Source organism: Dichotomopilus funicola, assembly GCF_033296635.1.
Source record: "Dichotomopilus funicola strain CBS 141.50 unplaced genomic scaffold C8A04scaffold_24, whole genome shotgun sequence".
Lineage (NCBI taxonomy): Eukaryota > Fungi > Ascomycota > Sordariomycetes > Sordariales > Chaetomiaceae > Dichotomopilus > Dichotomopilus funicola.
Genome location: NW_026944045.1, coordinates 284,420 through 307,781, shown reverse-complemented (window position 1 = coordinate 307,781; position 23,362 = coordinate 284,420). Strand labels below are relative to the sequence as shown.

General features: G+C 54.9%; 6 protein-coding genes across 6 annotated transcripts; 2 read left to right on the top strand and 4 right to left on the bottom strand.

Annotated features, from left to right (window-relative positions):
* Positions 1-3,493: 3,493 nt before the first annotated feature.
* Positions 3,494-5,825, top strand: C8A04DRAFT_11471 (kinase-like domain-containing protein; the record flags this gene model as incomplete). The annotated part of the gene is made up of 4 exons (XM_062776988.1): positions 3,494-3,533; positions 3,631-4,043; positions 4,446-4,690; positions 4,754-5,825. 4 exons carry the CDS (start codon positions 3,494-3,496, stop codon positions 5,823-5,825), a joined length of 1,770 nt encoding a protein of 589 aa, XP_062637812.1.
* A 1,523-nt stretch (positions 5,826-7,348) lies between these two features.
* C8A04DRAFT_27899 (peptidase S28) lies at positions 7,349-9,502 on the bottom strand (the record flags this gene model as incomplete). The annotated part of the gene is made up of 7 exons (XM_062780449.1): positions 7,349-7,613; positions 7,701-8,067; positions 8,133-8,308; positions 8,382-8,698; positions 8,793-8,947; positions 9,010-9,145; positions 9,239-9,502. The coding sequence occupies 7 exons, from the start codon at positions 9,500-9,502 to the stop codon at positions 7,349-7,351; spliced, it is 1,680 nt and encodes a 559-aa protein (XP_062637811.1).
* Positions 9,503-10,827: 1,325 nt separating this feature from the next.
* C8A04DRAFT_27898 (uncharacterized protein) lies at positions 10,828-14,521 on the bottom strand (the record flags this gene model as incomplete). The annotated part of the gene is made up of 3 exons (XM_062780448.1): positions 10,828-13,153; positions 13,209-14,161; positions 14,237-14,521. 3 exons carry the CDS (start codon positions 14,519-14,521, stop codon positions 10,828-10,830), a joined length of 3,564 nt encoding a protein of 1,187 aa, XP_062637810.1.
* A 1,816-nt stretch (positions 14,522-16,337) lies between these two features.
* Positions 16,338-17,824, top strand: C8A04DRAFT_27897 (uncharacterized protein; the record flags this gene model as incomplete). The annotated part of the gene is made up of 3 exons (XM_062780447.1): positions 16,338-16,469; positions 16,535-16,874; positions 16,968-17,824. The coding sequence occupies 3 exons, from the start codon at positions 16,338-16,340 to the stop codon at positions 17,822-17,824; spliced, it is 1,329 nt and encodes a 442-aa protein (XP_062637809.1).
* A 191-nt stretch (positions 17,825-18,015) lies between these two features.
* Positions 18,016-19,551, bottom strand: C8A04DRAFT_36681 (uncharacterized protein; the record flags this gene model as incomplete). The annotated part of the gene is made up of 4 exons (XM_062783609.1): positions 18,016-18,035; positions 18,225-18,805; positions 18,875-19,275; positions 19,312-19,551. The coding sequence occupies 4 exons, from the start codon at positions 19,549-19,551 to the stop codon at positions 18,016-18,018; spliced, it is 1,242 nt and encodes a 413-aa protein (XP_062637808.1).
* Positions 19,552-20,214: 663 nt separating this feature from the next.
* C8A04DRAFT_27894 (SET and MYND domain-containing protein 4) lies at positions 20,215-22,533 on the bottom strand (the record flags this gene model as incomplete). Its single annotated transcript, XM_062780446.1, has 3 exons — positions 20,215-21,727; positions 21,817-22,223; positions 22,297-22,533. The coding sequence occupies 3 exons, from the start codon at positions 22,531-22,533 to the stop codon at positions 20,215-20,217; spliced, it is 2,157 nt and encodes a 718-aa protein (XP_062637807.1).
* Positions 22,534-23,362: the final 829 nt, after the last annotated feature.

The window sequence follows — 23,362 nt, the reverse complement described above, 5'->3', positions numbered from 1 at the left end:
GATGAGATATGGGCAGAGGAAAGAAGGGGGGAAACAGCCAACCCGGATGGATGTACGGTGATGGCGAGGAATGTGCGGCTGCCATTAATGGTCATTAGAGAGCTTGTACGGTAAATTGATACAAGTGCCAAGGTCCGGCGATATAATTACATGCCAAAGACATAAATAAATATTATGGAACGTGCAGCCTGCCTAATTAGTTCCTAGTTGAAATGTAATTAGTTAAGTCGGTTATCGTGAAGGAAGCCCAAACCGCGGTGAATAGTTACCACTTGATTATACGTAAATACATGCAACCTCGAAACCTAACCCGCACGGTTCGTCTCCCATTACTGGAATAACTACGTAGAATCCTGATGTCCATATGGTTATAGCGTTGTTGTTTAAAATCTCGTTTTAAAACACCGATGGCTTGATTTATCCTCTTTCGTCTTTTTTCACTTGTCCTGTTTCATTTTCCTTCACTTTCTTGACTTATTTCTTATCCTCTTGTTTCGCTTTTGTAGAAGAGTGCTGCGTTGCTAACAGTAAATACTAAGGTAAACAACGAAGTCGCATATACACGACTGGACTCTGTCGCTACGGGCAATAAAGTGACATCGTTCAAAAACCGGGTCCGGGCTCGCGACAGTCGTTGTATTGTATCCGGGGTCGAAAATCGCCGAGCTCTATACGATATATGGTGGGGGTTTGAAGCCACATACATCTTCCCACTCGCATACGAACCACAATGGGTCGAGAACAACTATGACCGTTGGATCACGATGGATCCCCCCCAAGGGGACAAGAAGATCAATTCTATACAGAATGGCATTCTTCTCAAAACCGATCTAACCCAGCTCTTCAACCACTATACGTTTTTTGTCAAACCTGATATACGTTTCCAGATCATTAATACCTTTAGAGTTTATCGTCACTTACAGTATATATCTTTAGAACGGATACAAGATCTTCTTCATCGAAGACTTACACCAAGTCGCCAGGAAAAGTCTCGATGCCCGCCTGCTCGACGACCCCCGCCGTCCGCCGGACTCGCTATTCCGCTGGCATTTCCGCCAGGCGGTCCTCAGAAACATGAGAGGCATAGGGAAACCTGTCCATGAACATGATTTCCAGCCAAGCTAAGATATAATGGGTGAGATCCAGGCCGGCCCTAAGGCCGCTGAACGCATGGAATTTGAGCTCTTCGACAAGCTAGCTCACTACACAGATATTGTATAATGGAGAGACGGGATGGAGGAGAAGTGCAAAGTGAGAGTTCTTAGCGTGGCGGCGCAAGCCGATGCCAAGTTTGAGACCGCGTCGCTGTCGAGACTGCCAGCAGCGCCTTCTCGACTTAATGCGCGGTTTCTGATGGTCCATGGCCCGGGTGTCTAGGAGGGAGAGCCAGGAGCACCCTCCAGTATCCGTAGTCGTTATTATTAATAAAGCACGGCATCCTTCGGCGTCAGTTTGGCCCACTCCATCTCTCATCGGGGAGCCGGGGGCCAGGCCAGGTAGGATCGGCGCAATTTCATGCGGCAATCCATGCCAGTTTCACGACTTCCGTAGTACACTCCATACATACGGGTACGGATAGGGAAGAATTCAACGCATCTAAAACAAGGGGTGGAAGCACTGATGGGTTTGCGACGAATAACCAGATGAGCCGGATTATATGTAGTGTACTGTGTGTGGGCTGTTAATGGAGAAATCTGGTGTATGTTGTGGCGCCACAGTTTCATTTTGGGAATAATTGTTGGGTTGAACTTGAGAACAATGAACAACCAAAAACAAGCAAAGGTACCGATAGCAATGATCGATTGCCACTGGGTAGAGTAACGCGACGGCTTCCAACCTTCCACTGCCCTCCACTGCGTGCCGGAATACCGATCCAAACGCCCCAGCCACCGCGTCTTCTCGGGCGCCGTTGAACCCAGTCTTGGCGATACAAATGCGGGGAAGGGAGGGAGGTCGGCCGAAGACCCGGGGGACTTGACTTGGGCGCGATGGTGAAGCAATTTCGTTCCCGGGAGAAACTGCGAGCGATGGGCGGTAGCGGGAAAATTGAGATATGAAACAGAATTAGTTATGTGCGGTTATTACTATAGCAATGAGATGGCGCGGTGCTTTCCAAGGAAATGTTGACGACGCGAAAAGCCGGAGTGTGTTCGGGGCCCTCGGACAAGGCCAGGTCCCTGCTTTCGGGCTGGGGGCAGCCCGGAGCCTATTCAGGCTCCTCATTGGAGGAAGGCCAGCGAGGGCTGGGGGAGCTTGAGAAGGTGACGCAGCTGATGGCTGACCACGCTAATCTCCGCCGCAGGTGTTGAATGACGCTTCGAACTACGTCATACCAGAGGTCCCTTGCACCAAAAAAAAGTGGCAGATCGGGAAATGCCCAGTCACCAGCTGTGCCAAGCAGCCGTGACCTTGGCCTTCTTGCTAACATCGTGCCATTTCGCAACCCCTCCCCTCAGCAGAGATTTTTTTAGCGGTTTTCCGCCCCGCTGCTGAGCCGTTGCATCGTTTGTTTTGAACCTCCTGCTGATTTGGGGTTCGAAAGTTATCTTAAAGGTTGTCTTTGTTTTCGATTTCTTCAGCACCTCGTGCTGCTAGACTTTGGCTCTGGTGCTCAATTGGGGCGAATTGTCGCAGATTCTCGGGCTTTTTGAATGGGTGTCAGTTGATTGGAGACAGCCTGAATCGCCGTGGACCCTGACTTTGCTTCCACCGCTAGCAACCCTCCATTCCACTGTGCCGCGGTCGCCAGGTGACCATCCGGCTGGCAGTTGGACCGGATTCGGGTGATGATGGAAGCGATGATGCCAGCAGAAGGAACCTGTGTAGACGTAACAGCCAAAAAAAAAAGTGAAGCCTCTTGACGAAGTCCCTGAAACTTATCTGTTTTCGCACCGCCCCCTCACCCCCACTTCCACACTGATCGGTTACACCCCTCCCTCCCTCATCACCTCAGTGCCTTGGTTACGGGCCTGCAGCAGCCAGTGACTTCAACTTCTCGCCCGATTCTTTCGTTTGGCCCTCCTATCCTCTGAGCCTCCCTCTTGCCCGTGTTAGAACTTTGTTCTTTCCTGCATTCCCCTGTTAAAACCTCGCCCATCCGCCGCGAAACCCCACCACACCTCCTCCCGTATCTTCCAACCTTGAAGTTGCTGCTCCAACCCCCCCTCTAAAAAAAGAAAAGAGAAAAAACATTCCCAGACATCCGCCATCCGCATTTCTTTTGGTGCGCCCACGAATCGACCCGTCGCCGTCCATTGCGCTGCTTAGATCCTTCGAAAGGGCTAATTTCAACTGAAATTTCCGGCAAACTTTTTTGTCGGGGCGGTTGCTCTGCCGATCACTGGTTATTTTTGGTGGGAATTTGTCAGGCCCGGGTTGCATACGGTGCCCCTCCTCTACCTTCATCACGGAAACACAACGCTTTAGAGGACCGCGAAACACACGAGAGGGAAATAGAAACCAAGAACGAGGATAGAGTCTGCGTACGCCCGCCATGTCGACAATACAGCAACTTAAGAACTTCATTCGCCATGGTAAGACTCTCCTTTTGGCATCTGACTAATGGTGCGAGTGGCGCGCAAAGTCACTATGGACGACGGAACGGAGCTGATATTTTGGGTCCTATCGCAGGCAAGCAAGCACGCGCGGCGGATGAGCCGGGGCGCTCGAAGAATGAAGAAACATCGCCAAATCAGCAGCCAGTGAAGAACATCACGGCGCGGGCCACTGACCCTGTGCTTGGTTCTTCCGCGGCTGCCAAATCCCAACAGGCGACCCACTACGAGCCTGCCCAACCGCAAGCCATAGACGGCAAGGCGAAGCAACAGAAGCGGATTCCCGACGAGAACATTGCGAAACTTGTGGCCGAGGAGAATGAGAGCAAGAGCAAGTTCCCCAACTATCCGGGCCTCGAGCGGTGGAGGCTCATCGAGAAGATGGGCGACGGCGCTTTCAGCAACGTCTACCGCGCTCAGGATCGTGAGGGAACCGCTGGCGAGGTCGCCATCAAAGTCGTCCGCAAGTATGAGATGAACAGCATGCAGGTACGTCAGCTACACCACGGGGAAGCCCCGTCTGAGCCTTTCTGCTTTGTTACCCCTGCCCTCATTCCCTTCCCTACTTAACCTTGCTCGTTTTTTTCTTGTCTGCTTGCCCCGTGTTTTCCCTTGCGTTTCCTGTCCCGCGGCCTTTACCGACACCAGCGCCACTTCTAGAATCGGCATCTTCATCCCGACTTTAAGCCAAAGGCTCCCAAGGCCGCAGAGGTGCGAGGATTCTCCCTTCCTTTACCCCCATCGAGTGTGTTGCTTTTAAACCCCCGGCTGGTCCCAAGTTAAGACCGGGTACCGCTGGCGTCATGCCGCAACCACCCGGGGCAAGCGCCCAGAAACACCAAGTCGAGTTGCTACACCAAAACATCGCACAATGCTAACCGAGACGTAAAGAGGGCAAACATTCTCAAGGAGGTGCAGATTATGCGCCAGATTGACCACCCCAACATCGTCAAACTTGTCGACTTCTCTGAGTCCCGGCAATACTACTACATCATCTTGGAGCTTGCCCCCGGTGGCGAGTTATTCCACCAGGTCGTGCGTCTTACTTACTTCAGCGAGGAGCTGTCACGGCATGTTATCGTCCAGGTCGCAAAGGCGCTCGAGTATTTGCACGAGGAGAGAGGGATTGTGCACCGGTAAGATGATATATTCCGCCGCTATTTCGGTTGTGTCACACAAATCGCTAATCTACTTGGTAGTGACATCAAGCCGGAAAACATTCTCTTCAACCCGGTCCCTTTTGTGCCATCGAAAAACCCTAAGCCGAAACAACCTGGCGACGAGGATAAAGTCGACGAAGGCGAGTTCATTAAAGGGGTTGGTGCAGGCGGGATTGGGCAAATCAAGATTGCCGATTTCGGCCTCTCCAAGATCATTTGGGAAAGCCAGACAATGACGCCTTGTGGCACCGTTGGGTACACGGCGCCTGAGATCGTCAAGGATGAGAGGTATTCCAAATCGGTCGACATGTGGGCTATGGGCTGTGTGTTGTACACCCTCCTCTGTGGCTTCCCGCCATTCTACGACGAGAGCATCGAGGTGCTTACCGAAAAGGTCGCCAAGGGGCAGTTCACATTCCTGTCGCCATGGTGGGATGACATCAGCAAGTCGGCGCAGGACTTGATCTCGCATCTGCTTTGCGTCGACCCGGAGAAGAGGTTCACCATCAGGGAGTTCCTCGCCCACCCCTGGATCCGCGAATCCGGCCCCACGCCTCGCGACGAGCGGAAGGCGGCTTTCTCGACCGAGCAGCCTCTGCGCTCTTTCGACATGTCGAAGCTCGTGGATGGCGAAAAGCGCTACGACTTTCGCTCTCCAGCGGCAGTCAACCTTCGCGAGGTGTTCGACGTTGGCTACGCCGTCCATCGGCAAGAGGAGGAGGGCAAGCGCCGCAAGCAGGTGGGCGCCAAAGCCGGCGGTGTGTCGCGTCTCGGCGGCCTCGACGAGACAGTCGACGAGGACGAAGAGATGGCTGATACGGACACGACACAACAACTCGAGCAGAGCATGCGCGACGCCCAAATCCGCGACCAAGACCAGCAGCAACAGCAGCCGCGCGGCCGGGACCGCGAACGCAAGGCGCACCCTCCGCCAGCTGCCGCGGCAGGGACCGAGCAGCGCGGGTATGGCCAGCACTCCGCTGCCGTTGCTGCCGCTGCGAGGCAGCAGGTGCGGGATCGCAACAAGCAAAAGGGCGCGTTTGAGCTAAACTTGGATGGCGCCACGCTACTTGGCCGTCGCGGTGTTAAGGCATCTGCGCAGCCGGCTTAGGATGCCGATGCAGCGCTGTTGAATCGGGGCGTGTGGGCGTTGAAGATTGTGAATGGGGAGAGTGACTCGGGTGAGGAAGACGGCGATGACCGTGATGGTAATGGTGGCGATCATCGGAGTGGTGATCGCTCGGGTGATAAGGACAACTTGGACAACGATAGAGATGACCATGGTGCTGGCGATAAAGACAATGATTGTCAGGTCCCGCCTACGCCGGTTTCAGGCGCTGAGTTATCGCCTACGGAGGAAACATCTTCGCCAAGTGGTCATCCGATCGGTGATGTGAAGAAGGTTAAGTGGTCGCTCACGGGTTGAGGGACGGCAAGAGCGGTTTGTTAGTAGAGAGGCCGTTGGAGAAGAAGGGACATTTTGCTTTTTACACCTCTTATTCGATGCGCTTATATTTCTTGGGCGTTGTTGGGAATTGATTTCTGGGGTCAAGATGGAGGATGGATTGATGGATTGATGGGTCATGGGCTATGTGAGGGGGCGTTGGTGGTAGTAGGAATGGGAATGACATGAGAGACGGGAGTAGGGCTAAAGGGATGGAAAGAACGGGGTTGACTGAGTTCGTCGGCAACAGCATTGTTTAGGTTTATGTAACGATTCTTACTCTGACCTCCTCTTCTATTTCCCCCCTCCTCTTCGGTTTTCTTTCCGAGGTTAAGGAGATTTAAGTGGCTAATTACATGTGGGATTGTGCTGGCAGGGCCACAGATGGGTAGATGGAGGCACACCAGGGAGGACCGACTTTGGTGGAGGGCTTGAATCGTGGTTTACTCCCCTCTTCCAACTTATTTCTTGAGCAAGAGAGATAGGTAGAGAGACCTGTGGCATGTCTTGCATAGAATTCTACTCGCTCTGGCTGTTAGTTTGCTCGCTCTCCCTTTGGATGTCATCGGGGTTGTGTCCGTTGGTCTTTCCGGCCGGCCTTGTCTTGGTCCCAGCTCTGAAAAGGTTCCATCGATCGAGCCGATTTAGCTCCTAAACCGTGTCCCTAGGAATCGGCAACTATCTGACAGATACTTATTTGGGCAATTACACTACACGTAGTGGCAGACCGTCGTTGTGCATGCGAGTCGTCGATCAGTTGGCCTCAGCTCCTCATTACAAAGACGAAACTAGAAAATGAAGCTCGATAAGTTTTTGCCTGAAACGTCATGTCGAACCACACTAGATGGTGATATCAGTTTTGGGATGCATTGGGCTGAGGTGGGGTTATGACGTCCTAGATTTTGTTGTTTGACATCCAGCGTGTTTTGATGCCATTCAGGGGTTCCAAACTTGGCTAGGAGGCAAAGGTTGTGGGACGTGGCGTTGGAGTTGGAGTGTGGACCCTAACCCTAGCCCCTGAGTTGTGCTGCTTGGTACGCAGGCGTGGCAGGTACGTTCATATTGAAGTTCCGGGGATGTTGATGTGTAACGATATTTTCATCATAGGCTCGTATCACTAACAGAAAGATACCCAGTGTCGACGTAGTAAAGAGAAAATCCTAATATTCCCCTACTTGCTCGGCGGCTCATCATTCCTCCTCCCCGCTCCCGGAACCATCGCTCGGCACAAACTCACCCACCCACTTCTTCATGATCTCCAGAGACTGCTGCTGCACCTTGGTCACATCCGGGTTGATCTTGATGTTGAGATTCACGAGCGCCTGCTCGGTGAATGCGTCATCGGCATGTTGGGCGTTCTTGATGACGAAGGTGACGGCGTTGTCGGAGGACACCAGCGGGCCGCCGGGACGGGACTCGCTGAGGATGGTGGTGGCGCGCCAGGGGTCGAACTCACTGTGTGCAGATCGCTGGTGTTACCATATGTAACCCCCCAAGCAACATGGGAGCGGGGAGGGATGTTTTCGTCTTTATTATACTCACCCACTAGTCCAAATAACCCTTGTCGACTCCCTCAACCAACCCCCCGTCTCCTCATTCAGCGTCTCAGGCGTCCTCCCATCCGAGCTACCATATTTCTTCCCCTCCACAGGCGGGAAATGCATCTCGCACTGGCGCTGCCAGTACTCTGAGTCGATCTTGCGTGAGACCAGCGACGGTGGCGAGGACGACGCTTGGTCGGCTGGCACGGCCGTAGCCCAGGAGGCGAGCGGCTCGTTGCAGAGGAACCAGTACCAGGTTCGCCAGGGGTTTCCGAGCGTACGCGCTTCGAAGAAGGGGTTGAGGAGGTCGTGCGTGTTGAGGCACCAGAGGGGGTCTTCTTGGCCCCAGACGTCGAAGTATGTGCAGGCTAGGGGGGTGTTAATGTGTACTGCGCTGCGGTCTAGTGAATAATGCTCTAGGCTGGGTACTTACTGGAGTCACGGAAGTTGAGCTGGAAGTAAGTAGCGTAGTTCTGCACCGTCGCGGGGATAGTCCCGAGGATATCATGCTCTTGAGTTCCGTTCGATGCGAGAAGGGAGTCGCAAATGTTGAGGACCTCCTGATATCCTCCGGTCTCTTGCCAGTAGCGGAACGGAGTGGCGATCGCGCTAGTTGGGTTTGTCAGTACATGAATCAGCACCAAGGTTCGCCCCTTGCAAATGCTAAGGATGAATTACTTACTACGCAAAATCATCATCCGCAATCGGGAATGTAGCCCCGAATAGTTCCTTCACCGCAGCCGTGGCATTCTCGTTAGCCGTCTCCGCGAGCAAGAAACTGTCTACAAACGAGGCGACCTCGGTCAGGGCGAGACTGCAGCTCGTGTCCCCGCGGTAGGTGTCGATGCCCTGGCGGATGGTGTCGTAGTAGTACCAGTTGTCGGTATTGGCCTCGACAGTGGCGCTGCTGAGGTGGTAGGCGTGGTAAACGTTCGGGTAGAAGTGCTCGATCCAACTGCCGAGCGTGGCCGAGTAGGACGCGCCGTAGTAGATCCAGGGCTGTTTCGGACGCGTTGTTGTTAGCATAATTCCCGTGGTTTCTTTTTCGTCTGCTTTTCTTTTTGGCCAGGCGGGCTGGTGACAGGTTACTTACCGCCTTAGACGCTACACTCGTCTTGTTCTTGTCAAAGGGCAAGGCGACGTTCTGCGCAAAGTTGACCATGTCAGCTGCGGACTGCTCCATGGTCAGATATTGCAGTGTTTTCGAGTCAAAGCCGTCGTAGGGTGAAGACCCTCCAAAGTAACGATCTGTAGGCTGCCATTAGTATGCCAATGTCTTTCCGTTAAAAGTTGAGATCAAGGCCACGCACGCTCAACCACGACAGACGCGGCACCTAGCTCCTGCGCATAGGTGCCCGCCAACGTGGTGTTCATCAGATACGAATACCCATACCCAGAGTTGATGGACGTCGTAATGGGCTCATCCCCAGGCGTCATGATCACGACCTAATGCACACACAACATCTATTCAGCACACACCAAACCAAACGCTAAGCATTACGGAGTACAGGCCTTTTTACGAGAAGGAAGTAATATTACCGGCGACCCCGGCCCAGCCCACCACTCCGGGTTAACACAATACAGCTGCTGCCACGAGCCCAAACTCGCATTTTTATGGTCGATAGGTTGCTCGAACCATTCACATGTTGATGCGGCACCGGCTGCGCGGACGACTGCCCGTGCCGACTCGCGATCGAGACTTGCGCTGCTGAGTTGGTCCTGATCTTGGATGGCTCCGTGGGGGAGTGGTCGGGGTGCGATCCAGGGCGCCAAAGGCAGGATGGCGCCTGCGGGGAGTTTCATGTTTGTTGGCAGACGGGTTGGTGATTCTTGCGTGTGTGAGGGACTCTTGAGGGAGAAGGTCAAAGGGGGGAAATGTGCTGTTTGGAAATCTCAACAAGCAAGACGAAAGCTGGACAATCTAGTGTGTTCTCAGAATAGGAATGGGTTTTACATGTCTATTATTCCCATCGTGAACGAGCTACACAATGCCGGGAAAGATTCGAGTCTCCAACCTCAAGTACCGAGCGTAGGGCTCCTTGTGGGGAGAGTGTAACGGTACGGGCCAAGGGTCTGGATAAGTTGACAAGGTCATATGGAACAGGATGTCTTGGTACGGAGAACTGCCTTTGTACTCTTCCAGCGTTATGGTTAATTATGCGTGGTGGTTGACCGGGTTACGATATTAAGGGCTAGGAAGGTATGTTGACATTACTTGCTAGCCCTGGTCAACCGATAGGGATGCGGTGGACATGTGTGAACGATGGGTCCTTACACAAAAACAGGATGCCTTCTCGATTAGAGGCCGTTCTTATGAATACAAGGATTATGTCGCTGGCGTTAAGAAAAGAAGCTTATTTGCAAATCGTCCCTACAAGTGTCGATCTAAGAATGGGTCCCGTTTACGATTCACCCGCGTTAAAGTCCCGAAAGGCCCGGTTAAACCTACCAACCACAAAATGGTGCGTCTCTTTCCTACAAAACGTACAGATCTTCCTTAATCTCGAAAGGGTATTATAGCCCCCATTGAGTAGGTCCTATACTTGAGTAATATGCTCAACTACTCCTATCCCATTCCGACACAGTGCAGTGGATAAACGCAACGCCGGGGGGGCGGAACCAGAAAAGCCGTTATTTTGGCGCCGGCAGATAGCTAGACCTTAATTCGGGAACGCAAAAGAAGAGCCGTAGAAGGCCGTCAAGCGGGATATGTGCGGGGGTCGCGCATAAATTCTCCGAGCCAAGCATTTTAGATGTTTGGTCTGCCTCGTCTTGTGTAAGTTATTCCTCGAGTAGGAAGCTCTCGTGAGACAATGGACAAGTGACATAGAGGTATGTCTAAAACCAAGAACGATGCGTTGGGAGTTATGTTTGTGAGCTGTGACTTCTGGTGCTACTCGTGGCCAATAACGAATTCATAATGTGATAAGAATACCGGGACGGCACCTTTTTTTGAGCCCAGCCGTACCAGGTATGGGTTACTCCTTGAGAAACAACCCGGGCCTTTCGTGACACAAAATGGATCTCCAATTCTAACATTCCATTACACAAATCTCGACATACAGACACGCAAGAAACACACACACATCCAGCAGCTTTTGTCTACCCTATAATTACCTTCCCAAAATTTAAACCACCGCACCCCTCCCTCCAGTCCCCCCAACAGCCAACGCAGCCAACACCTCCGGCCGCAACGCCGGCAACTGCCGGCCCTTCCTCCCACCTTCTGCCGCCGGTGGCCCAGCCACAAACTTAATCTCCGCCAAATACGCCAAATACCGCCCCACATCCTCCCGTCCCACACTTTGTCCCGTACTCTCGTCCACGCCCGTCCAGCGGTCGGCGTCGGCCTTGAGGATGGCCACGGCGTGGCGGTCGTCCATCTCGGGCGCGCGCGTGTTGGCCGGCAGGTCGTTCATGCAGAAGTGGTATAGCGGCATGAGCGCGTGCTGTTCCTGGTCCTTTTCGAGGGCACCGGCTGACACGAACCGCTCGAGGTCGGCCTTCCAGGCGTCGTAGGATACTTCGGGCGTGGCGAAGCCGTAGTATTCAAGGATTGAGAGGTACTCGCTCATGCGCAGGCGTGGGTGGGCCGTGACGTGCACTACGTGGACGTTGTTGTTGGTCCCCTTGCTGTCTTGGCTGGCGGGGAGGGGGTTCAGGGCGGAGGCGACGACGACCCGGGCTACGTGGTTGACGGGCACAGCGTTGACGGTGTTGATGATGTGGGGGCGTGAGGAGAGTTGGATGCAGCCCTTGAGCATGCGGATCAAAAAGTCGTCCACGTTGCACACACCCGTTTCTGAGTCGCCGAGGATGTAGCCCGGCCGCACGACGGACCCGACCAGGCCACGGCGTCCGGCTTCACGCACGAGCTGTTCGGATACCCACTTGGTTTGACCGTAGCCGGTACCCAGCCCAGACCGGCTGCCCTCCATATCGTCGGCCTCCATGATGGCCCCCTGGCCGGTACTGGTCTGCTGGTCGGATAGGTGTATGTAGTGGTCTGTGTCCAGTACGCTCGTGGAGCTGACGAAGGAGAACACCTTGGGCCTGCCCTCGTTGCACAGACACATCGCGTCAACAGTGGACAGCACGTTGGCAGCCATCATGTCTTGGTAACGCTTGACCCAGTGGACGGTGGCGCCGTTGTGAATCACGACGTCTACCTCCTGGGTCAATGTCTTCCACGTGGCATCGTCGATACCGAGTTGGGGCTTGGAGAGGTCACCGACGATGGCTGTGAGCCGACCGACCCACTCGTCTTTCCACAGACCGTAGCCCTGGAGAGACCTCTGGAGACGTGCCAGAGCAGCTTCTGGGTCCTTCACACCTCGAACGTGCGCAACGAGCTTGACATTCCGGGCGGTGCGCTCGAGAACGTCTTTGACAAGATACGAACCCAGGAAGCCGGTAGCGCCCGTCAAGAAAACGGTCACCTGCTCGGCCGAACCCAGCGCGTCGCCATTCGCCGACTGGTACTTCTCAGGAAGGTGGCCCAACAGCTCATCTAGAGACTTGGCATATGCAGCCTCGCCGGCCTCGGGGCCTACGGGGGTTGTGTCGTTGTTCCGAAGCTTGTCCACCTGCGCACTGAACCCAGCCAGGCTGGGGTGTTCGTAAAGCGTCATGATGGGCACATCGGTCCCCAGGCTCTTGCGGATCGTCAGCAGGAACTGCTGTGCAAGCAAACTGTGGCCGCCGAGATCGAAGAAGCCGACCTCCCTGCGAACCGACTTCGGGTTCAGACCGGGGATGACATCAGCCCAGAGCTGCGCTACGGTCTGCTCTATCTCGGTGAGAGACTCCCAGCTCTTCAGCTCTTCCTCGGACGCATCCTCCACAAGCTCGGCAACATCGGGGAAGGGAAGGTTGGGCTTGTCGACCTTGCCGTTGGGGTTCAGGGGCAGTTTGTTGAGAACGATGTAGATGGTGGGCACCGCATATGTCGGCAGGCGTGTCTTCAAGTGGTCGCGCACCTCAGTCTGCATTCGTCGGTACTTCTTCAGGAAGACGGTCACAGAACCCATCTCGACACCCTCGTCTTCTACATCGGCTGAGCCCCGGTCTTGCAGCCAGCGCACCCATTCCCTGTTCTCGGGAACAATATAGCTGACCAGGGTCGGTTCTTCGTTACGATCTCTCCGCACAAGCGTCTTGCAGTCGCGGATGAGTGGGTTTTGGCTCAAGTTGCTGTCGATGTCGTTCAACTCGATGCGGAAGCCGCGGATCTTGACTTGGTCGTCGGCTCGGCCCACGCACTCCACATCCCCGGACTCGAGATACCGGCCGAGATCTCCGGTCCGATACATGCGGTCTCTCGGTCCCTTGTAGTATCGTCGCCAGGGCTCGTCCTTGGCGATCTTTTGGTCTGCTTCCACCCACGTCTGATTGTCGACGAACCAGTTGGAGAGAAACTTTTGCTCGTTCAAGGCTGGGTCTCCAAGGTAGCCCCTGTGATCTGCATGTTAGTAACACATTTCTTCGTGAACGATGATAAGGCACGTACTCAGCCAACCCCGCAGCGCGGACAAAGATCTCGCCCACCTCGCCGACCTTACACATCTCGGTCCGGTTCTCCCGGTTGACCACCAGCAGCTGGACGTTCTGCATGCCCTGTCCAGCCGGCACGGTATCCTTCAGTCGGTCCAAATAATCGGCATCTCTCGCACGGCTCGGGATCTCGTAATAGCTAACTGCTCTTTGAGTCTCGGTTGTACCATACATGTTGATGATGTTGGCATTTATGGCCAACCGCCGGAGAGCACGGCAGTCTCTGGTGGTCAGAACATCACCGACGAAAAACACGTGCTCGAGGCTTGGGAACTCGGCTGTGGCGCCGCCGACGAGGATCTGCCCCATGGCTGGGGTCAAGTGAGTGACGGTGGGGTTGTGTTCACGCATCCATTCCGCCAGCTTCTCGTGCTGGATATCTTCCCGAGAGGGCACCAGCAGTTGTGCGCCGAGGAACAACGGGGTGAAGATGTCACGCTGCACGGGGTCGTGGGCAATGCCGGAGAGAAGGGTGTATCGGCTCTCTGAAGAGAGGTGGAAGCGCTCCGCCATCCAGCCAAAGTACTTGACTAGGCTGTAATGCCGGCCGAGAACGCCCTTGGGACGGCCCTCGCTACCAGACGTGAAGGAGAGCGTGGGATTTGAATCTGGCCCAACAACGACGTCTGGTGGTGAGGATGCCTGCTGCCTTACGCTGGCAAAGATATCCTGGCCGTCGACTTCACCACCGGAGAGCACGCCATCGTCACGCAACCTCAGGTCGGGGACATCGGTCTTGAGTTGGAGCTCGTCGTCAATGTACTTCTGGACCAGGGGTGCTAGGGGCCCATTCTCGTCGGTGGCCCGCCCGATTCGGAGCAGGGCACGTGGCTGGGACACTTCGAGGTAGATTTGTTGCCGGGCCGGGGGGTATGCAGGGTCGAGCACGGTCATGGTCGCACCGGAAGCCTGGGGTTAAATATGTTAGACTAAAAGAAGACAACACCATAGGCAAGGGACACTAAAATGGCCGCTGTTACGCACCAAGATACCCATTAGGGCCACAACCAGGTCGACGGAACGATGGGCCCAGATCATGACCACATCGCCATTGGTGACGCCGGCGTTATGCAAGTACCATGCTAGCGTGTTGGCCGCCTCGTAGATCTGGCCGTAGGTAAAACTCCTCTCCGGTGTGGTCGACGACTTGGTCTCGACAACGCAAGTCCGCTCGGGATGCGCCTCGGCTTGGGCGCGGAAGTGCTCTTGGATCGACCCGACGTAGCCAGACCAGTCGAGGTCGACCGTGGGGTCGGGTAATGGGGCCATCTTGAGGAAGGAGGTATGGAATTGTAGGTTACGGGTATCAATTGATGGTTTGGAGACCCAGATATGGGAAAATAAGTGTCGACGGTAATGGTGAACTTATACCCGACCCCCAACAAATATTTTTCTCAGTGACTCAATGCCTGGATATTCTGAAGCCTGAGCTCCGAAAACGGGACCTAAATTTTAGTGGGGCGACTACCCCTCCCCCGCAATGTGGTGGGGGGTCTAGAGCTTCCGAGTTCTTGGAACGCGGTAGCCATTGCCTCTTTTAGCGACCAACAACACGCCACAAAATCGCGAAAATTGTCGATTGGGAAGAGAGTGATGGTATGAGACCGGCGGTGAACCTGAACTGTTGATGAGGTATTTCTTTCCATCTTTTCGAGGTCGGGATACTTCCAAAACTACTAGATCACCGTAGTCCCTCAGTCATTCTTGCTGTTTGGCGAGTTCATTGCTCCAGCCTTTTGCAGATTTTTTATCGTTCACCGCAATTTGTCCACTACTGGTGAGGCTAGCATGCTATTCCTCCAACGGGGATAACTGTTCTTATTTTACCGTCATTCTTTTATTGTCAGGTGGACGTCGAGGTTGTTAATTTTACGAGGGAGCATCCCTATCTTGGCCTTATGCTGGTGCAAAGAAGCATCACCACACAAGCAGCTTGCCGTTGGTTTTCACAGCTTAGTTGGTTTGGGAAGCACCATTCGGCGGTGGCACTCATGTTTGACTGTCAAATTTGGCAGTCCCGGTGCTGAGACAAGGGAACCTCAATGACGAGAGTAGGGGACGCCCAGGGAACGGGAAAGATATTGGGAAACTAAGCTCTGTTGTTTTTCAAGCTCCGAAGTGCCGATGTGCCACATTGGCCGGCAACTAACAGATCTGGCACCAAAGAATACCGAATGCTTCCGCAACGCCGAACGGCACAATGTGAGGTAGCAAACAATTGAGAGCCAGGATCTAACGTAGCGACAGTGAGAGAATAACCAGAAAATATGAAGGCTGCAGTGATTTGACAAGCAGAATAGAGGCACCCAAAGCCAAGAAGCTCTCAAACTCCCTGCAGCATTGCATCTGCCCCCAATTCTAGCTTTGAGAGCTTTCAGGATCACTCTGGCCATTGATATATAGGCCATAGATAGTGGGCACAAGGTCATTAAAGACGGAGTAGAAGGCAAACCCTCGGGGACGCACTTGTCACGAGTATCCTCTTCTTCTTCCTCTTTGTTTACGGCCCTGTGAACAGGAGGGCTGTCCACCACAATCTGCCCTGTGAGGACCGGGGCTAGCAGGGTTCGGAAGAGTTAAGCCCTGGGTGGTGATATCAAAGAAAGGTAGACTTCAACCCCAGAGAATTGAACTAGAAACCATGGCGTTCTGATTTTGCAGAGGTAGTCACCTAAATGAGAGCGTAACAAGTTCGGGCACGGTTCTAATGGATCCTAGACCACCCAGGAACTAGGCCAAGGGGCTTCTATCTCAACTTGCAGCATTAGTAGCACCTGACCAACCTCCGGTGTTGAGTAAGGGGATCCTCAAAGCACCGTTGACTCACCCTAGGGATGATACGAACATCTGTAAACAACTCCAGCCCACGGAACAAGAGGTGCAAAATGGATTCATGCATTCTTTGGAAAAGTATAAATAGGCCGGCCCCCCCCTCTTCAACCCGGCTTCTCATCTTCAACCCACAACCAGAAACCAGAATCTCGATCCGGATGTCGCCTGGCAACAGACCTCTCCTAGCAACCGGCACCCATCACATTCTCAACAGTACTATAGGTCATCAAGCGCTATATACACCCACCTCAACATGGCGTTCACCGCTGCCCACTTTCTGCGGATGACACCGGTGGTGTTTTCCTGGGTGGCCCTGCTGCTCGCAGTGCTGGTCCTCTGCGCGGGCAACAAACCCGGCTTTATGGGGGGATACAACCTCATCTCCGTGAGTATCAATGCGCAGGGTCTCAGTCCCATCCACAGCTACTAACAAGAGGGCCAATGATCCAGGTTGACATCCTTTCCTCGAATAGCCCAAGTTCCAAACAAGTCCTCGACACCCGTTCGCCTTCTCCCAGTAATGATTGTGGTGGACCGCTCAGCTGGCTGTGCGATCAAATGAACTCGGCAGCTTCAAGTGCGTTCCAGATGACTCCAACCCCTCCTCCGGTTCCCGCTCCAGCGCCCACTCCGACAGCTGGAAGCCAGGACACCCCAACCGAAAGCAGCACTCCGTATGTGGCCAACTTTAGCGGCAGGTTCTACTCCTTCTACACAATGACCCTGTGCGAGGGCATGATTACACTGGACGGTGACCACAACATGGACCAGTGTCACCCCTACTTCACCGGTACGTTCATCTTAGCCTTCCTTTGTGTAAACCAGCACCGAGACACAATACCAAAACAAAGACTCCTCCGGCTAACACTCACCCACCCACCAGGTGACCCGGCAACAATCCCCTATCTTCTCAGCGTTGCGAATCTTTCCCCGCACGATCAGGCCCCCTTGAAGTCTCGCTCGTCCTGCTCGGATGCCGACCCCGACCCAACAGACATAACACCCCCGTACGCAATTCTCTCGGCCCTGGAACAACTCACGACGCTTGCCCAGGCCATCACCATCCTCTGGTCCGTCGGTCTCGGTTTCACAGGCCTCGCTGTATTCGCCTCCATCCCTGCCGTATTCATCAGCCACGATGACGGAGACGATGGCATCCCGGCGACTTACCAGTGGGCGGTTTACACCAACAACTTTTGCTCCATGTGCGCCTTTGGGTTCCTGATGCTGGGCGCTTTGGTCGGTGCGATCGGGGCTAAAGTCAAAGAGGGAACGATCAGGGGTCTGGCCGGGATGTACAGAGATGCGGACGCTGGTGGACAGGCCCCAGTGGAGAACAGTGGGATGGAGGTTCTGAAGAAAGGGAGCGGGTTTCGGGGCATCGACGCTGTGGCTGGGACATCGTGGGTTGGGATGTCGTGGGGCACAGTGGCGTTGATGCTCGTGGTGGTCGTGTACTGGGTGGTGCGGCTGGTTAAGCTCAGGAGGGCGAAGAAGGAGAAACGGGACGCTGAGGACAGCAGCAGCGTCGAAGAGGTGCCTCGCCCGGGATTTCCGGGCTATCCCAACTTTGCTAGGCCGCAGGGACCTCCGCCTCCGAAAGCCCCGCCTCAGGCACCTCCGGCCCGTGGGCCTCCCGGTGCCGGGTTTTCCATGCCGAACATGCCTAACATACCTGGGGCACCGTGGTTTTTCAAGACGGCAATGAATCAGATGGGGAGGGGGGGGCCTCAGCAATAGCACTTGCGGGATGCATTGGGTTTATTTTCTTTTTCCTTTTCGCATTGCATTCAAGGTTACTTTTAGCCTTGCTGGCTCCAAGGCTCAAGCATCATCAACACAGCAGTTTCAGGGGTAGATATAGGGTTAGGGTTTCACTCAGGGGTAAACAGATTCCATACCCGATATTTACATCTCATAGTCACAAATACTTAATACCTAATATGCCCATCTGAGTCGTTCCAGCAATGTCTTTTTCTAACGCCGTTCAACTATGTTACACCAAAATTCGTTGAAAATATGAGATGAAGCATGATAAACAACCTAGCCCCCGACTACTCTCCCAGAATTAGGTACTCTTACAAAACCAAACCTTCTTCCCTCATACTTAACCCCTACTTTCCATCTCCATTTGACTCACTCTCACCCCCCTCATCCCTCCCCACCTTCAACCGCCACGCCCAATGCCTCCTCGGATCCCCCACCAACCTCCTCATCGACGGCAAATCCTTCGCCCGTTCCCCCGTCTCCCTCAACAACGCCCCAACTGCCTTCTCCGCATACCCCCTCGCCTCCTCCTCCAACCCAAACATAGCATGCACCAACGCAGCCTTCGCATACGGCGCCGCGAGAGACCCCCACAACTCTTCCCTCTCATACAACTCCACCAGTTTCGCCACCAACCCCGGCCGGATTTCCCGATCGGCTTGCTTCATCCCCTGCGCGGCCATATGGGGCGGTAACGGGCGCCGGGACATCAGTTGGTCAATTTCGCGCTCGAGGTCCGCGATTTGGCGCAGGCGGCGGTCGGATGCGGCGGCTGCGGAGGTGGGTTGGATGCATTGCGAGCAGGTGCAGGTGAAGCCCCAGTCGCGGAGGCGAGTGAGGCGCTCGGCGAGGGGGAGTTTGGCGTAGATGTAGGTTAGGGTGAGTTCTTCGCCGGGGGGGATGTCGCGGACGGCGATGGTGGTGTGGGTGGTGTTGTTGAGGCGGTAGTGGAGGCTGATACAGGCTTAATATGGAGTAACGAAAAGGAACAAATGAAGGAGGAAGGAGTAGACAGAAACTTACTTTGGCCGACAAGCGTGATTTATCTTACTAACCTCCGGGAACACGCCCAAATGCGCCGAATCAGTACCATTCCCACTCACAAACACCCGAAACGCATTCCGTTGCACTTTGTCCAACACCGTGTCCCCAACCTGCCGCAGAAAATGTTTCCTTGTTTCACTCGGTAGCCTGTCCACGGCCGCTTCGTACATCTCTAGGCGCCGGTCAGGCGGGACATGTACGTGCGGTGTCGATTGGATTAACAATGCCGGCCCGCGCTGCAGGATAATTTCCCCTTTGTAGATGGTCCGGTTGGCGATTAGCCCGATCCCTTTTCCTGGGATCTCGGCTTCGTAGTAGTCGATGCCTGGTTTGAGTTCGATCTCCAAGCCAGAGTTCGCAGTGAGGGTGTCGTCAGAGAGCTTGGCGCGGGTGTCGGTGTCCTTGAAAATGTGTACATTGTGTGTCGTAGTGATCATGGACAAGCCGGCGTGGCTGGCGTGCGGGTTGGAATAGACGCAGTACTCGGTCGAACAGTGCTCGGGGCCGGTCCAAGGGGCGGGTGGGGTGTAGATGTCGGCATCGCCAAACTCGCAGGAGGGCTGGCGGTCTTGCAGAGGGGTGAAAGGGCAGCGATGGTGGGTTGTTGCGGCTGCCAGTGAGACACCGACGAGAAGGGAGAGTAAGGAATACCTCATGTTTTGCCGTTGTAAGTCAACTCCGACTCCATCTGTGTCTTGTGACAACAAGTGATCTCAAGAGTTAAGGTCGAGGTAGACCCAAGGCTTGGAATTAGAGAAGTCCATACCAACATAGCCCGTGGCCATATGTCCCGCAACGCTCCCTTGACGATCTGTTAATCCATCCATCAAATAATGCCATTAACGTCTCGTTGTCGATCTTTCAACAGGGGAGCACTGACACCCGTTGAGCTCGATGCCGGTAGTCATTTGGCTAAATATCCCCGACTGGATGAACAGCGCCAAGTCGACATTCGGAGCAGCCGGCTCCATGTTTGGTCGCTAAATACGGCATGACTTGCGCGAAGAAGTGTATGCGTTAAACCTTTTGGTACTTCTCTTTGGATATCCGGACTTTATTGAAGATCTAAGAGAAAAGGGGCAGTCCCACTTATTTGAGCTTCAGAGAGCATCACTTAATTGTGTAAGTTAACTTGAAGATAAACACCATCCTGAAACGAATGAAGTTACGTCAAATCAATGCGCCTAGCTACCGTGTTCCAATGCATGACAAACAACGTGACCCGACAGAACCAGAAAACCAATTATAACTGCCTTGATCCATAATACCTTATATCCTTTATACTCAAAATACCGTGATCAGAGAAACTTCCTTCACACTTATTTATCCAGCGTGTCCACATCATTCTTGCTCCCCGTAATCATGACATACCCAAACTCAGCCGCCTCACGCGCCCGCTTCGACATGTCCACATGACCCAAAGACGCGTACGCCTCCGCCATCTTGCGCAGCGTCGACACAGCATGGATAGTCATAAGAGACGTCCTCGCGCTCTCCGGGTCGGAGTAAATCCCGCGCGGGTCCCAGCCGGGCTCCGTCTCGTCGGGCACGCGGAAGCCAAAGTTGCGGAGCACCTGCAGGCCGTAGCGGATAACTTTCCCATGATTCTTGCGCCCGCGGTGCGCGACGATGAGCCACTGGCACGGGTAGATCAGCGTGAGCCGCGGGAGGTGGTGGGCATCGTACACGTCCTTTTCGTGGGCGTCCTCGAGCTGCTTGAGCAACCGCTCGACGTTGCGGATCTTGGCTTCTGGGATGAGTTCCTTGCCGGGGAGTTTCTTCTTGCAGAGTTTGTCGACGGCCTCGGCTAGCTCGCGACGTTTGTCCATGGCCGCCTTGCTACTGCTGTTCCGCTCGGTCTCGCACAGCACGCATTGGCAGGTGAACCCCCAGCCGGCGAGATGCTGCAGGGCGCGTACGTCGGCCAGCGGCTTGACGGGCGCGTACTGGTGGAAGAGTTCCTCGCCGGCTTTGATGTCTTTGGTCGCGCGGTTAATCAGCATGTCGCCGACGAAGGAGCGGATGGTGTTTCCGATGCAGTGGTGGTTCATGTAGGCCGCATGCACCCACAGGCCCTTGGCCATGCGCCCGTCAGGCTGGCTGGGCCGCGTGTCCAGCAGCGTGGATCGTGGCGCGCTGAAGCAGTTCTTGGTGCGGATGCTCTCGACCAGGAACACGTCCACCACGGGGACCCCGTCCACCATGGTACCCTCTTTCCCCGTCCGCTCGTACGCGCCGCCGTCGTGCAGCGCAAGCACGGGTTCGGCGAGGGACGGGTTGTCGCACAGTTGTCGCACCACCATGGCGTACAGCGCGGCCGACGCGCGCGTGGGTTCGTACTGGTTTGGCATCAACGTGGCTTTCTCGACGAAGACCAAATCACCGGCGCGTAAGTCGCGCGTGGCGAACAGCCCGCGGCCGTGGTGCGGAGAGTCGGCAATGCGCGTGTTACGCAGGAAGGATGCCCGATCGAGATGCACCGACTGCGGGCCGAGAGACGCGTGCATGGCTTCAAAGTCGTACTCGCCCGTCTCCTCCTCGCGCAGCCGCGCCTCGCACCGGGCGTGCTCCTTAAGCACGCTGGCGTTGTCCAGGTTGAGGGATAGCGCTGTGCTCAATAGCTTGTGGCTCTCGGCGTAATGGCAGAGCCCGTAGGCTGCTCGCCCGGCGTTGTAGTAGGCACGCCAGTCACGAGGGCCACCTGTTGGTGAGGCCAGCGCGTCTTCCTTGGCTGCGTCGTAGCGGCCCAGGAGCAGGTTGACGCCCGCTCGCTTGGTCCGCACGGCTGCCTTGAACGCGTCGTCGTCGGACACTTCCAGGGCCTCGGTGTAGCTGGGTGAGCGTGTTAGCAGAAGTCGACTAATAGTAGTCCGGGACTGACCGAGTCCCTGACTAAATCCGAAACTCGAGTGGAAACTCACCAGAAAACACACGTCGGGAAATCCTTCTCGATAAACGCTCGGTCCGCCGCATTCCGCCAGTCCTCAGCCGTCTTCAGCAGCGGGCCCAACCTCAACTTCTCCGGGATCACGGGGTCCGTAAACCGCAACAGAATCACATCCGACGGGTGATCCACACAAATCATGTAGTCGCCTGCCGCGCCGTTGTTCTTGTAATACGGCTCCTTCACGGCCACCACGCAACCCTCGGGCACGCCCGAGAGAATGGACGAGTCAGCTTGGTTGTAGATGGCCAGCTTGTCCGCGTTGCCAAACTCATCCTCCACGATGCTCACCGCGCCCGCGCCCACGAACGGCGCGCTGACCGCCTTGACGATGAGGCCTTGGCCTCGGTGGTGCGTCTCGGCCTTGAGTTCTGTTAATGGGATCTGTTCGGTTATTAGCGGGTTTTGTTTCGAGCAAGAGAATGAGTAGTGAGTGCGAGGAGTAATGAATAAGTACAATTTCGAGTTCCCGGATGGACTTGGTCGACGCCGGATACGCATCTGCCAGGACCGGCTGCTTCACCGGCCGCGGCGCCAGCGGCGAAGTGCTCTGCTTCTTGAGATGCGCATTGTGTGTCGCCGTCAACGCCTCCTTAGTCAGTCGCCGAGGCGGCACAGTCCCGGCCTTGCTCTTGGCCTTGGCGGACGCCGATGTGGACGTGGCCATGCTAGGAGAAGCCACGGCGACAGCCATGGCGATATTAGTGTCGTGTGTAATGTAATGGAGTTAGTCAATGAATGACTTTCTCTCTCTCTTTCTCTTATTCTCCCTGTCTCTCTATGTCTTTCTCTCAATGTTGTGATCGGGGCTGGAGATCGCGACTGAAAATGCAACTGAGAAAAAAAGGGGGTCAAGCGACGACTAAATCGAAACTGAGAACAACACCTGCACATCTGCACAGAATAATCCAAAACGGATTCCACGCCGCGACCTGCCAACGCAGCGAAGCCGGAAGATCAATGGAAGCAACCGCCCGTGCTGCGGGCCGGGATCTTGAAGAAAGGTGTCATTCTCGGAACCTGAGCGGCCGCAAAACTGTAACCGACTTAGCGGGCTGGCCCCATTAGCCGTGCTCCCGAGACCAGTCCCCAATGGAAGTTTAAAACCCAGCACCCCGCGAGATCCCCAATTTGCCCCCAAGGTCGACGTAGCAACAGGAACAATACCACCGTCCGCCCCACGGGGAAATGCGGAGAAAGCGGACAGTTCTGGGTCTCAAGCGGTCCGGAGCCGCCTGGTGCGCTAGTCAACGGAATTTCCGATTCGGGCAAGTTCCCGGCTCGAGGCCGTTAGCCGTCGTCACGGGAACCCATATTAAATTCCTCCCTTTCGACCAAGGTGTTTATGCATGCTCTTTTCTGGCTTGAGTAAAGAAACAACTGGAGAACAACCTTCTTCAGGAAACTCGCCGAGCAAACGGCCGAGAAAGTAATGAAGAACAAGCATGCTCAGACCTTCTCGATCTCTCATTACATTACGCTCTTCTGTCGCCTGATGCGAAGCCCTGCGTCAGAAGCTGAAC